Raw genomic sequence first — 13,993 nt, forward strand, 5'->3', positions numbered from 1 at the left:
TAGTAAGTTACACAACGTATAATGTGTAAACAGTGGTGTTTGTAACTTTGCACTCTAAACGTGTAGTCATCGTACTGTGGTTCTGGTAGTTTTACCCTCATGCTCCTATCCTCTTTCTTGGTCATGTGGCTCTCATGATGTCTCTCGGTCTCTGATTGGATTAGCCATGCAGCCTGCTGATTGGACAGTGAGCTCATCTGTGTAGACCTGCTCTGACCTTTAGATGAGTGATTTGAGCGCATTATGAGAGGAGAAACGCTACTTCATGTAGTGTCAGGACCATTGTCTCTGTGTGTGTAGCACATTTGCCAGAAGTGACAAGACCCCTTTTTTGGTTACCTACCTACCTACCTACCTACCGACCTACCTACCTCAGTCCCATTGTAAAGGAAGTTTCCAGTGGAGACATTACTTGCCCACCTACCTACCTCCCCTAGTGGTTCTATAACAAGGCTATGACTTCATACGCCATGCCTGTCCCTCGGTATTTCAATCCTTACGCTCTGGTTCTTTGATAGTCGTCACAGGCGAGCAACGGTTGCCTTATACGGTAGTCCGTAATGCGGTATTTCACCTTAATCCAGTTGAGGTATTTAGGCTTTTAACTCTGCTACATAAAGGGAGAGAATTAATATTTGAAGCATGTAAACAGTCAAGCCGAGTGGCCAGTGTTTGGCTTGGGGCCTCTCTGCATGGGCTAGAAGTAGAAGCTACCCTTAACCACAGATCTAGGATCAGAACCTTGCTCAACTCTGGTCACATTGCCAATGTTCGCAGAGTTTCTTTATGTATTCCCCTTTACTGGAAATCAGTCATTTTAAGTCATTTGCTCAAAATACTATCCTTTACAAAACGTGCAGTTAGTGATAGCGAGGGTATGTGTTGTTAGCCGTTGTCTGTGTGTCGTTAGCAAGACAGTAAGTTAGCTACAGCCAGGCTTGTGTTAGTTAGCGAGACAGTGAGTTAGCTACAGCCAGTCTGTGTTAGTTAGCGAGACAGTGAGTTAGCTACAGCCAGTCTGTGTTAGTTAGCGAGACAGTGAGTTAGCTACAGCCAGGCTGTGTTAGTTTGCAAGACAGTGAGTTAGCCGTAGCCAGGCTGTATGTCCTGAGTGAGACAGTGTGTCGGATGGAGTGCTGTGTTTAGGTTGACACAGCTGGTGGACAGGCAGGATGTCAGCTCCAAACCTCCATCTCTGTTTGTAATTCTCCCTTCAGAGAGAACATTTCCTCTGCTAAAAATAGGCCTCCCTGTGTGTGTGCCCCCTCCCCTGTGTGCCCCCAGAGTGCTGTTCTTCACCCAGCGTTTCCGTGTGTGTGTGTTTATAGAGCCCGTTTTTTCCCTAATTCCGTCTCCTCTTGTTTTGTTTTTCCAGGTTTCAGGTTTTTTTCCAGGTTTTTCAGGTTTTCACTTTCAATATCACACTTTTTAAATGTCCTACTAAGTTCAATATGTTTTTTTTTAATTGTTGAATGCCGTTTTAATGTCTGGATTCCGTGATTCTGTCCGTGTTTTCAGCAACTCTGATTTTATAGGGCCCTATGTTTACTGTCGGAACTAAAAATCTGGGGCTCAGGGGCTCCACCAAAGGAGTCCCAGAGACAGGACAAATCAAATCAAATCAAAGTTTATTTGTCACGTGCACCGAATACAACAGGTGTAGTAGACCTTACTTGCTTACTTACAGGCTCTAACCAATAGTGCGAAAAAAAGGTATGTGTGTGTGTGTGTGTAGGTAAGTAAAGAAATAAAACAACAGTAAAAAGACATTTGAAAAAAGAGTAGCAAGGCTATATACAGACACTGCTTAGTCAGGCTTATTGAGGTAGTATGTACATGTAGGTATGGTTAAAGTGACTATGCATATATGATGAACAGAGAGTAGCAGTAGCGTAAAAAGAGGGGTTGGTGGGTGGTGGGACACAATGCAGATAGCCCGGTTAGCCAATGTGCGGGAGCACTGGTTAGTCGGGTCAATTGAGGTAGTATGTACATGAATGTATAGTTAAAGTGACTATGCATATAAGATAAACAGAGAGTAGCAGCAGCATAAAAGAGGGGTTGGGGGGGCACACAATTCAAATAGTCCAGGTAACCATTTGGTTACCTGTTCAGGAGTCTTATGGCTTGGGGGTAAAAACTGTTGAGAAGCCTTTTTGTCCTAGACTTGGCACTTCGGTACTGCTTGCCATGCGGTAGTAGAGAGAACAGTCTATGACTGGGGTGGCTGGGATCTTTTAGGGCCTTCCTCTGACACCGCCTGTTGTAGAGGTCCTGAATGGCAGGACCTCTGCTTTTCCCCAGTGATGTACTGGGCCGTACGCACTACACTCTGAAGTGCCTTGCGGTCGGAGGCCGAGCAATTGCCGTACCAGGCAGTGATGGAACCGGTCAGGATGCTCTCGATGTTGCAGCTGTAGAACCTTTTGAGGATCTGCAGGACGCACACAGTACATACACCTCTCTCTCTGTGTCTGGTTTCCTCAAACACTCTTCTTTTCCACGTTGTGACGGTCTCTTAAAGAAATGTCACATTTCAGAGTAGAAGACAGGTGCTTATTTAGTTAAAGTGGTTAAAACATGTCCAGACCACTGAGTTCAACAGAGGGTTAGAACTAGTGAATGAAATGCTCTTCTCTCTCGCTTTCTCTCTCCCCTCCCTCTCTCTTTCTCTCCTCCCTCCCTCCTTCACTCCCTCCCTTCAGCTCTCTCTCTCTCCCCTCCTTCCCTCTCTCTGTCTGTCAGGCCTGAGTGTGAGCAATGTGTGTTTATAGTGGGTCAGAGAAGCAAGGGATCTGTAATGGCCTTCCTTTCTTTGCTGTTATTTAGCCTGTCCTTCCTCTCCCATGCATGAAATTGACACACACACTTTTATCTCAGCAGAGTTTCCTGTAGATAAACACAGAGGTGTGGTCAGTGCCCAGTGAGCCTTGGGCACTGAGTGTGTGTGTGTGTGTGTGTGTGTGTGTGTGTGTGTGTGTGTGTGTGTGTGTGTGTGTGTGTGTGTGTGTGTGTGTGTGTGTGTGTGTGTGTGTGTGTGTGTGTGTGTGTGTGTGTGTGTGTGTGTGTGTGTGTGTGTGTGTGTGTGTGTGTGTGAGAGAGCATGCTCCATGGGCGAGAAGGATTAACTCTGCCAGTCACTGGGATTAACACAGAACATACATATTATACCCTTACTTGGAGGGTACAGCACACGTGCTGGGCTTCACAGGTGTGTGTGTGTCAGTGTTTTCGGTTATGTGATATTTGTCAATTGTATTAATTAATGTATTGAAACAGGGTTTGGGGTTAGTTTAGTTCACTGTTCATTGTTCAGACAATTCATGGTGAATTGAAGATACATTTACATTTAACCATGTTCTTCTCCCCCCTTTCTCTCTCTGTCTCTCTGTCTCTCTGTTCTCCCCCCTCTCTCTGTCACTCTGTTCTCCCCCCCCCTCTCTCTCTCTTTCTCTCTCTCTCTCTCTCTCTCTCTGTCTCTAGACAAGTGTGAAAGAGGGACTGTTGCTAAAACAGACAAGCTCATTCCAGAGGTGGAAAAAACGCTATTTCAAACTGAGAGGACGCACACTTTACTACGCCAAAGATGCCAAGGTAGGACACACACACGGACACACGGACACACGCACATGGACACACGGACACACGGACACACGCACGCACACGGACACACGCACACGGACACACGCACACGGACACACGCACACGCACACGGACACACGCACGCACACGGACACACGCACGCACATGGACACACGCACACGGACACACGGACACACGCACGCACACGGACACACGCACACGGACACACACACAGACACACGCACACACACAGACACACACACACACAGACACACGCACACAGACGCACACAGAGTCAGAAAAACTATTAAGCTGTCTCTCATTGACTACCATAGCAGCCTAGTTTAGAGGCCCAGCAAAAGCACATGACAAATAGCCACCCTATATAGAGAGCAATAGTAATGGCATCTTTTTGTAAGCACTAACTCTGCCATGGTTCGTTGAACAAAGCCTATGGGAAAGTTAATGGAGTTTTTGTACAGTTTTTGGATAAACACCGAAAATAAGTTCTGTGGTAAACAGGTTTAGGAGATCTTATAAAAAAAACTAATGTCAGTTTTTGTGAATTTTCAAGCATTTATTGAATCAAAAAAAGCACATGAAGGCTTCATAATTCATAAAGGTCATGTTAAATGACTGATATTATCTAATAGAACAAAACGTATTAGATCTCCTAAGCCTGTGTTAACCGCAGACCTGATTTTCAGCATTTATCCGAAAAACCTATACTTTACACAATCATTTTCCCCATAGGGATGGCTGAACAAACCAGAAGTAACTCATTTCCACAGCCTTTCGTAGTTGAACCAGGTGTGTTCATGCAGGGTTGGAACTATAGACAGCAACAAACCCCAAACCCTCTAGCTCTCCAGGACCAGGATTGAAGACTGCCCCTACCCTTAACTTTATACTCAGAACCCCTATCCCAAAAACGTCTTACCCCTCTACCCTTTGACCTTTAACCAAGACTTCCCTCTCCTGCTTCTGACAGCCTGCCAACCCTTTACCCCTAACCAACATAACCTCTAACTTTCCTACCCCCAGAACTAACCCTCATAACTGTTTTACCCTACCTCTCTAACCCTGAACCACTTAACCCCAGACCCAAGCCCTCTCCCTTGGCTCGTTGGCAGGAGTCCTGCAATATAACCCCTTACTTCTAGTCCTAGCTTCCAGTCTTTCTAAGCACCCTCTCCTGCACCTCCCTATTCTGTGGCAGTCTGGCATTCCATTTAACACCTAACCTCTAACCTCAACCCCTGACCTCTTAGACTGGCAGTGCCCTGGCCCGGTGGCAGGAGCGGGCACTGTGCGGCGTTTCCAGGAGTCGTATATGTTGGAGGGTTCTGTCTGTGTGCTGGGCAGGGCCTCGCCGCGCACCACCGCCTAGCGGATCCGACGAAGGTCTGATGTCGATACGGGTCAGCAGCAGCGCCACGACCGGGCCACCTTAGTACCATCCCATCCTCCCTCAGCCCACCCATAGACTCTGATTTAAGGCTTTAGACTCTTCTGTTAGCCTCTAGACTTTAAGGCTGTAACGTCAGTCCTCAAGGGCTACAGTCCTGCTGGTCTTGACATTTCTTCCTATCTCTTCTATTGGGTCAATGAATATGTCTTAGCTAAAGAGTCAACACAACATTTTTGGACAGGTGTACCTCAGGTAAACCAGTAAGACACAGTGGACCAGAGTTTGACCTACTGCTCCAGAACTACAGGCTAACCCCCCTCCTCCTCTATATTCGCTATCTTGCCACATTCACTCCAGCATCGCCTAGGAAGCCTGTTTGCCCTGGCATTGCTTAGGAGCCTGTTCATGCTTAGAAAGTTCCCTCATGGATGTGTATCAATGGTCCAAAGTGGCCTCCTCTCCTCTCTTCTCTCTCCCCTATTTTCTTCCTAACGACGGCTCTTTCTCAATGGGACAGTAGATGAGTATTGGTCAGGACCCTGGTCCTGGGGAGCTGCAGTCAGGTGTGCAGGCTTTTGTTCAAGCGCAGCACTAAAATCTGATTCCCATCCAGGACCAGGACTGTTGTAGATCAGGGTGGTAATTATTAGGGCATGCAACATTAAAAATGTGCGTTTCTTACTGGACAAGTCCAGGTAGCCGTTCCCTGGTTCTGTTCGTTTTCTTCTGTTAATGATCATGAACCAGGAGATTAGAACAGGAGAGGAAGCCATCTGAGGTCATTGAGATGCAAGTTAGGAGTTTTGCTCCTGTCTTGTGGGAAAAACACACCTCACTTCCGCTGTCCTGTCCACCTCCACTCTGTCCAGACCATCTCCACTCTGTCCTGACCACCTCCACTCTGTCCAGACCCCTCCACTCTGTCCAGACCACCTCCACTCTGTCCAGACCACCTCCACTCTGTCCAGACCACCTCCACTCTGTCCAGACCACCTCCACTCTGTCCAGACCACCTCCACTCTGTCCAGACCACCTCCACTCTGTCCAGACCACCTCCACTCTGTCCTGACCACCTCCACTCTGTCCTGACCATCTCCACTCTGTCCTGACCACCTCCACTCGGTCCAGACCACCTCCACTCGGTCCAGACCACCTCCACTCGGTCCTGACCACCTCCACTCGGTCCTGACCACCTCCACTCTGTCCTGACCACCTCCACTCTGTCCTGACCACCTCCACTCTGTCCATACCACCTCCACTCTGTCCAGACCACCTCCACTCTGTCCAGACCACCTCCACTCTGTCCTGACCACCTCCACTCTGTCCTGACCACCTCCACTCTGTCCAGACCACCTCCACTCTGTCCAGACCACCTCCACTCTGTCCTGACCACCTCCACTCTGTCCTGACCACCTCCACTCTGTCCTGATCACCTCCACTCTGTCCTGACCACCTCCACTCGGTCCAGACCACCTCCACTCGGTCCAGACCACCTCCACTCTGTCCAGACCACCTCCACTCTGTCCAGACCACCTCCACTCTGTCCAGACCACCTCCACTCTGTCCAGATCACCTCCACTCTGTCCAGACCACCTCCACTCTGTCCAGACCACCTCCACTCTGTCCTGACCACCTCCACTCTGTCCTGACCACCTCCACTCTGTCCAGATCACCTCCACTCTGTCCTGACCACCTCCACTCTGTCCTGACCACCTCCACTCTGTCCAGATCACCTCCACTCTGTCCAGACCACCTCCACTCTGTCCAGACCACCTCCACTCTGTCCAGACCACCTCCACTCTGTCCAGACCACCTCCACTCTGTCCAGATCACCTCCACTCTGTCCTGACCACCTCCACTCTGTCCTGACCACCTCCACTCTGTCCTGACCACCTCCACTCTGTCCAGATCACCTCCACTCTGTCCAGATCACCTCCACTCTGTCCAGATCACCTCCACTCTGTCCTGTCCATCCTCTACATGTCTGGCCCTCTGTCTGTCGGCCTGCTAGAGGGCACTGTGCAGCCAGGTGCTTTGTTTCATCATCACAATGCAACCACAGAGACTACCTTGACAAGCATCTCTTTCCATATGCCCAGAACTTTCTATATGGAACAACTAGCTTGCTAGCTAATGGACAGTGTTTTGGCCTGAGTTGACTCTCGACTCTACCCTCTTCTCTCTGTCCTTGGCATTCAGTCCTAAAGTTTAGGGATTAAATTGGGACTAGGAGTCAGAATGCGTTAATGTCACGCCATTGCTACACAAAGCTTTCATGAGGAGGCCAGAGAGCGAGAGAAACATTGAACATCCATACTCACCTTTACCAGGACCCTGTTCCAATACGTTCGAAATCCAACCTTCCTTTTACTTATCACATACAGATTCATGACTAGATTAAAGGGGGAGGAAAGAAGGGTGTCTAAGTATTTGAACAGGGCCTTAGTCTACACCGTCTCTGAGTAATGTATATCCACTGACAGTTGTCACATGGCTCGATAGTGAATGATCCTGCTGTGTGTTAGTTCATAAGGATGATGTGTGTGTGCTTGAGTGTGCATGCATGTGTGTGTGTTTGTCATTGCTGAGACCTCACAAACAGACTCACACACATACACGTGATACCAGCCATGTCATGACAGCCAAGAGTGCTTGAAGAGGGGGAAATGTTTATGTTGGCATGCCACACACAAGCTCTCAGACCCCCACCGCCCACACACACACATACTCTGGCTAGTGTCCCCATCCTGCTCTTAAACCATCCCTGGAGAGTGTCATAAACAGGGCATTTCTCTGACGGCTGCAGCCTTTAAGGACGAACACACACACACACACACACACACTAGGGGCATTCCTCTACTATAACAGCGGCAGCTGCACTGTAGTTGGCCTCCAGCCCTTTAAGAGCTCAGCGGCAGGGCAGGCAGTAGTGATGTCATCATCCGGCAGGTTGTGTGTTTGGATATCATGTTCCTATTAGCAGGTCCTGGCTCGTCTGCTCTCTGCTGACTGACTGAATGGGGCTGTTCCAACATTGACTTGGGATAATCTGCTCTCATTCATCGTGTGTGTGTGTGTGTGTGTGTCTCACTCAGTAGTAGCCGTGTGTTTGAGTCTGTGCCAGAGGTGGGATAAACAACCGCTATTCTTCAATCTACGTCATCAGGTCTATAGTTAGTTGTTGAATTAATCAAGATCATCATTAGCATGTCGCTTTGGCCTGCTTCTTATTACTATTGCAATAGACCTAAGGCTCATTATAGCTCCTTCATATAGAATAATGCATAATGCTTATAGCAGTTCATATAACACAGGAGTGGCCAACCTTCCTCCTGGACTGCTGTACTGGGTGTGCAAGCTTTTGATCCAGCCCTGCGCCAACACCCCAGATAAAACTTATCAAGTTCCTGACGAGCAGCTGATTAGCTGAATCAGAGGTGTTAAAGCAGGGCTGGAGCAAAAACCCTGCACTCCTAGTAGGAAGGTTACCTATCCCTGATAGAACATGTGATCATGTATAATGCTTATAGCTCTTCATACAGAGTAAGTATATGATACTGCCTGATGTCATCCCAGTTCTGATCTGTTGCCCAATTATTGCAAAAAATATTAGAATTGGGCTGCCTGTGTAAACACAGCCTAAGATTCAGGGTTGTGGTCAGTTTCATTTCTATTCATTAGGGATTGAATCTAAACATTGGATGTTTAAGTGCTTTTAACTCAGATTTATGTAAATCATGCGTTATGATCTATAGGGAAATTGTTGTGTGCACAACTCTCAAGTCAGTATTTGTCCCATTATGATTTCAAAATGGATTTTATTTTTTGGTCTAGGTCAATTAAGATTGACCCCAGCCCTGAAGTCAATATTTAAGATAATGCTCCCATAGATCTGCCTTCATAGTAGTCAAGGGTTAAGATAAGAGATGTTTTGTGTATCAGCATTTTGTGTGTTTTATCATACTCCGATCCGAGTACTCAATCTGGTGTTCTGTTTGGTCTTCCTCATCTTCTTCCTCTCCTCTCTCCTCTCATCTTTCTTCTCTCCTACAGTCTCTGATATTTGACGAGGTGGACCTATCAGATGCCAGTGTGGCTGAGTCCAGCACTAAGAATGTCAACAACAGCTTCACGGTGAGATTCTACATGAATGTATGCACGCACACACACACAATCAAATCAAACTTTTGTTTATTTGTCACATGTACAGGATACAACAGGTGTAAAAAAAGATGAGAATGTACACTACATACAAGGTCACTGCCAATATCATATCAATGTGCAGTGATACAGTGGTAGTAGGTAGGTACATGTAGGTAGAGGTAAAAGTGACTAGGCAGCAGGATAAATATAATAATAATAGTAGCAACAGTGTCTAAACTGCCTGTTGATGTCTAGCCACTGTGTGTGTGTGTGTGTGTGTGTGTGTGTGTGTGTGTGTGTGTGTGTGTGTGTGTGTGTGTGTGTGTGTGTGTGTGTGTGTGTGTGTGTGTGTGTGTGTGTGCCGACACACACACACAGTGGCTAGACATCAACAGGCAGTTTAGTTCTCTTTATCTTCAACATTAGGTTGCGCTGCAGATCAATGTGCTATGCTAAGGCCACCAAAGTCTTATGTTGATGATGATTGCTTCAATGTGGTGTGTGTGTGAGATGTAAGAAAACATCTTGTCATCTGGGATGCAATCTGACAGGGAACAGTGAGTGTGTTCTTGTTTTTCTATTAATGTTCTCTCACACTCACTCACTCACACACACACACGTGTGCACAAGCTCAAAGGAGTGAGTGAGGGCATGTCTTTCTATAAATGTCCGCCCTCTCCCCTGGCGTTGCTATAAAAAGAAAGGAGAAGGAGGAGAGAGTGAGGAGAGGAGTAAGAGAGAGAGTTCAGAGGAGAACACAGAGCTATTTTTAGCATCGCCTTTAGTGCTTCGCTGAGCATGTTTGGGATGACTTGACTGCTGGCATATTGGTTTGTGTGTGTGTTTGCGTGTCTGCCTGCTTACTTGACCCCATGACGAAATACATTTTTGAAGATCTTCCCCAAGTGGTCAAGCTGTGACGAACTCCGACTACATCGATTCGCTCAAGGTCGATACTTCTAAAAATCTAAATAGTTAAACACTTACCTTGTACCTATGTTTGTCCTCTGTAGTTGCGTGCCTTTCTTTGTTTGTTGAAATCCATATAAAATGTTTGTCAAATACAACCACGACTGTTTCCTGGTTTCTGTTGCTATCAAATGGTAACTGTGTCAATTGATTCTCAGATTGCGTAGGGTAATGTACATTTTAGAGCCATCTTAGAGCAACAAAAGACGAGGAAACGGTCGGTGGTTGTTCTTGACAAAAGTTTTGTTAAAAAGTATGGATTTCAGCAAACAAAGAAGGTAAGCGTTTCACAATAGCATTTTTTTTAAGTATTGACCTTGGGATAATCATTGTAGTTGGCGCTGAATTTCACAAAGCCTGGTTTCTGCTCCACTCCGTTGGTGGAGCTCATCAGAAACTTCCTTCACCATGGAATTGAGTTTAGTTAACTACCCCCTTGCAAGCTTGTGTGTGTGTTTGCGTGTCTGCCTGCATGAAAACTTGTGTGTGTTGGGCACGTGCAGTGCAGGGGAATGCACATGCTATTTAATGTTTGCTATGAGTCACTGGAGTGGGGTGCAGCTTATAGAGAGATCAGCACAACCCTCTGAATGACTGTAGAGACAAACCACATCAGAGAGAGGGATTGGGAGGGGAGAGAGGGATTGGGAGGGGAGAGAGAGGGATTGGGAGGGGAGAGAGAGGGATTGGGAGGGGAGAGAGAGGGATTGGGAGGGGAGAGAGAGGGATTGGGAGGGGAGAGAGAGGGATTGGGAGGGGAGAGAGAGGGATTGGGAGGGGAGAGAGAGGGATTGGGAGGGGAGAGAGAGGGATTGGGAGGGGAGAGAGAGGGATTGGGAGGGGAGAGAGAGGGATTGGGAGGGGAGAGAGAGGGATTGGGAGGGGAGAGAGGGATTGGGAGGGGAGGGATTGGGAGGGGAGAGAGGGGGATTGGGTGGGGAGAGAGGGGGATTGGGAGGGGAGAGAGGGGGATTGGGAGGGGAGAGAGGGATTGGGAGGGGGGAGAGGGGGATTGGGAGGGGAGAGAGGGATGGAAAGAGAGGGAGGGTTAGAGAGTGAAAGAAAGCTGCAAAGGACAGGGGGATGGATGGAGAGAAAAAGAAAGTGGGAGGGAAGGAGAGATGGGGACAACAGAGAGAGGAAAAACAAGGGACAGAGAGAAAGAGCGAAATGAAAAGGGAGAGTAAGAGAGTGAGAAAGGAAGAGAGATTTAATAGCACAGAAGTTTTTCTAACTCTCTCTAACCAAACACATTCCACTATCTCCAGTCCATTTACATGTGCAGACCTTTAAACACCAAGGACAGGGATGTGTTTTGATCACTCTTCAGGGGTGTGTTTTCGATCAGACTGTTGGGGGGAGGGGGGGGGGGGGGTCACTCTTCAGGGATGTGTTTTGGGTCAGTTATTTCAAGGGTGCATTTTGGGTCAGGTTATTCAGGGGTGTGTTTTGGGTCAGGCTATTTGGGGGCGGGGGGGTTGGTCACTATTTAGGGATGTGTTTTGGGTTAGGTTATTCAGGGGTGCGTTTTGGGTCAGGTTATTTAGGATGTGTTTTGGGACAGGGTATTCTCTGCTCTCTTCCCCTTTGGGGAATGTGCAATGCTGAACCCCTGGGGTGCATTTATTATAGGAGGGCTCTTCACCTCTTTGGTGGGTGTGTCTGTGGGTGAGAGAGAGTGCTGCTCCATGTGACAGTGTGCGTGTGTAGTGCGCTGTTTGTTCCTCAAGCGGCTGAGGATCTGCTGCAGTGAGGGAGACACACACACACACACACACCGAGAGGGGGAAACCAGGCTTCACCATTCAGCACGACCGCACACACTCTCCTTCAGAAAGAGTGAGAGTGAGAGTGGGGGTAAGTGCATTGCAGGATGGCTTTCAGACACAGTTAGTGTTAATGAATACTGCAGTTCATCTGTCTGTCTGTCTCTATGTCTCTGTCTGTCTGTGTGTCTGTGAGTTGAAAGATGCTGTTGTGGTCTGTGCAGGTTGGTTTGTGCTGGAGATGGGACAGCATGATATAGGGGATGGGACAGCGTGATATAGCGGATGGGACAGCGTGATATAGGGGATGGGACAGCATGATATAGCGGATGGGACAGCGTGATATAGGGGATGGGACAGCATGATAGAGGGGATGGGACAGCATGATAGAGGGGATGGGACAGCGTGATATAGCGGATGGGACAGCGTGATATAGGGGATGAGACAGCATTATATAGGGAGTGGGACAGCATGATATAGGGGATGGGACAGCGTGATATAGGGGATGAGACAGCATTATATAGGGAGTGGGACAGCATTATATAGGGAGTGGGACAGCATGATATAGGGGATGAGACAGCGTGATATAGGGAGTGGGACAGCATGATATAGGGGATGAGACAGCGTGATATAGGGAGTGGGACAGCGTGATAGAGGGAGTGGGACAGCGTGCTAGAGGGAGTGGGACAGCGTGCTAGAGGGAGTGGGACAGCGTGCTAGAGGGAGTGGGACAGCGTGCTAGAGGGAGTGGGACAGCGTGCTAGAGGGAGTGGGACAGCGTGCTAGAGGGAGTGGGACAGCGTGCTAGAGGGAGTGGGACAGCGTGCTAGAGGGAGTGGGACAGCGTGCTAGAGGGAGTGGGACAGCGTGCTAGAGGGAGTGGGACAGCGTGCTAGAGGGAGTGGGACAGCGTGCTAGAGGGAGTGGGACAGCGTGCTAGAGGGAGTGGGACAGCGTGAGAGAGGGAGTGTGATAGAGGGAGTGGGACAGCGTGATAGAGGGAGTGGGACAGCGTGCTAGAGGGAGTGGGACAGCGTGCTAGAGGGAGTGGGACAGCGTGCTAGAGGGAGTGGGACAGCGTGCTAGAGGGAGTGGGACAGCGTGCTAGAGGGAGTGGGACAGCGTGCTAGAGGGAGTGGGACAGCGTGCTAGAGGGAGTGGGACAGCGTGCTAGAGGGAGTGGGACAGCGTGCTAGAGGGAGTGGGACAGCGTGCTAGAGGGAGTGGGACAGCGTGAGAGAGGGAGTGGGACAGCGTGATAGAGGGAGTGGGACAGTGTGATAGAGGGAGTGTGATAGAGGGAGTGGGACAGCGTGATATAGCGGATGGGACAGCGTGCTAGAGGGAGTGGGACAGCGTGCTAGAGGGAGTGGGACAGCGTGCTAGAGGGAGTGGGGCAGCGTGCTAGAGGGAGTGGGGCAGCGTGCTAGAGGGAGTGGGACAGCGTGCTAGAGGGAGTGGGACAGCGTGCTAGAGGGAGTGGGACAGCGTGCTAGAGGGAGTGGGACAGCGTGCTAGAGGGAGTGGGACAGCGTGATATAGGGGATGGGACAGCGTGATATAGCGGATGGGACAGCGTGATAGAGGGGATGGGACAGCGTGATAGAGGGGATGGGACAGCGTGATAGAGGGGATGGGACAGCATGATATAGCGGATGGGACAGCGTGATATAGGGGATGAGACAGCATTATATAGGGAGTGGGACAGCGTGATATAGGGGATGGGACAGCGTGATATAGGGGATGAGACAGCGTGATAGAGGGAGTGGGACAGCATGATATAGGGGATGAGACAGCGTGATATAGGGGATGAGACAGCGTGATATAGGGAGTGGGACAGCGTGCTAGAGGGAGTGGGACAGCGTGCTAGAGGGAGTGGGACAGCGTGCTAGAGGGAGTGGGACAGCGTGCTAGAGGGAGTGGGACAGCGTGCTAGAGGGAGTGGGACAGCGTGCTAGAGGGAGTGGGACAGCGTGCTAGAGGGAGTGGGACAGCGTGCTAGAGGGAGTGGGACAGCGTGCTAGAGGGAGTGGGACAGCGTGCTAGAGGGAGTGGGACAGCGTGAGAGAGGGAGTGGGACAGCGTGAGAGAGGGAGTGTGATAGAGGGAGTGGGACAGCGTG

The 13,993-nt window shown here is 49.2% G+C and overlaps 1 protein-coding gene across 8 annotated transcripts in view; it reads left to right on the top strand.

The window, feature by feature from the left end:
- The window catches only part of dgkh (diacylglycerol kinase, eta), an 81,750-nt gene that overhangs the window by 16,458 nt on the left and 51,299 nt on the right, over positions 1-13,993 (top strand). For 6 of the 8 annotated variants that reach the window (XM_055870346.1, XM_055870347.1, XM_055870344.1 and 3 more), the window contains 3 exons: positions 3,484-3,594; positions 4,854-5,003; positions 9,047-9,127. In XM_055870346.1, the coding sequence (XP_055726321.1) occupies positions 3,484-3,594; positions 4,854-5,003; positions 9,047-9,127 (342 nt within the window). The remainder of the gene's footprint in view (positions 1-3,483; positions 3,595-4,853; positions 5,004-9,046; positions 9,128-13,993) is intronic. The other 2 variants (XM_055870351.1, XM_055870352.1) reach the window with 1 other exon arrangement.

Source organism: Salvelinus fontinalis, chromosome 19 (genome assembly GCF_029448725.1).
Source record: "Salvelinus fontinalis isolate EN_2023a chromosome 19, ASM2944872v1, whole genome shotgun sequence".
In the NCBI taxonomy this organism is placed as follows: Eukaryota; Metazoa; Chordata; class Actinopteri; order Salmoniformes; family Salmonidae; genus Salvelinus; species Salvelinus fontinalis.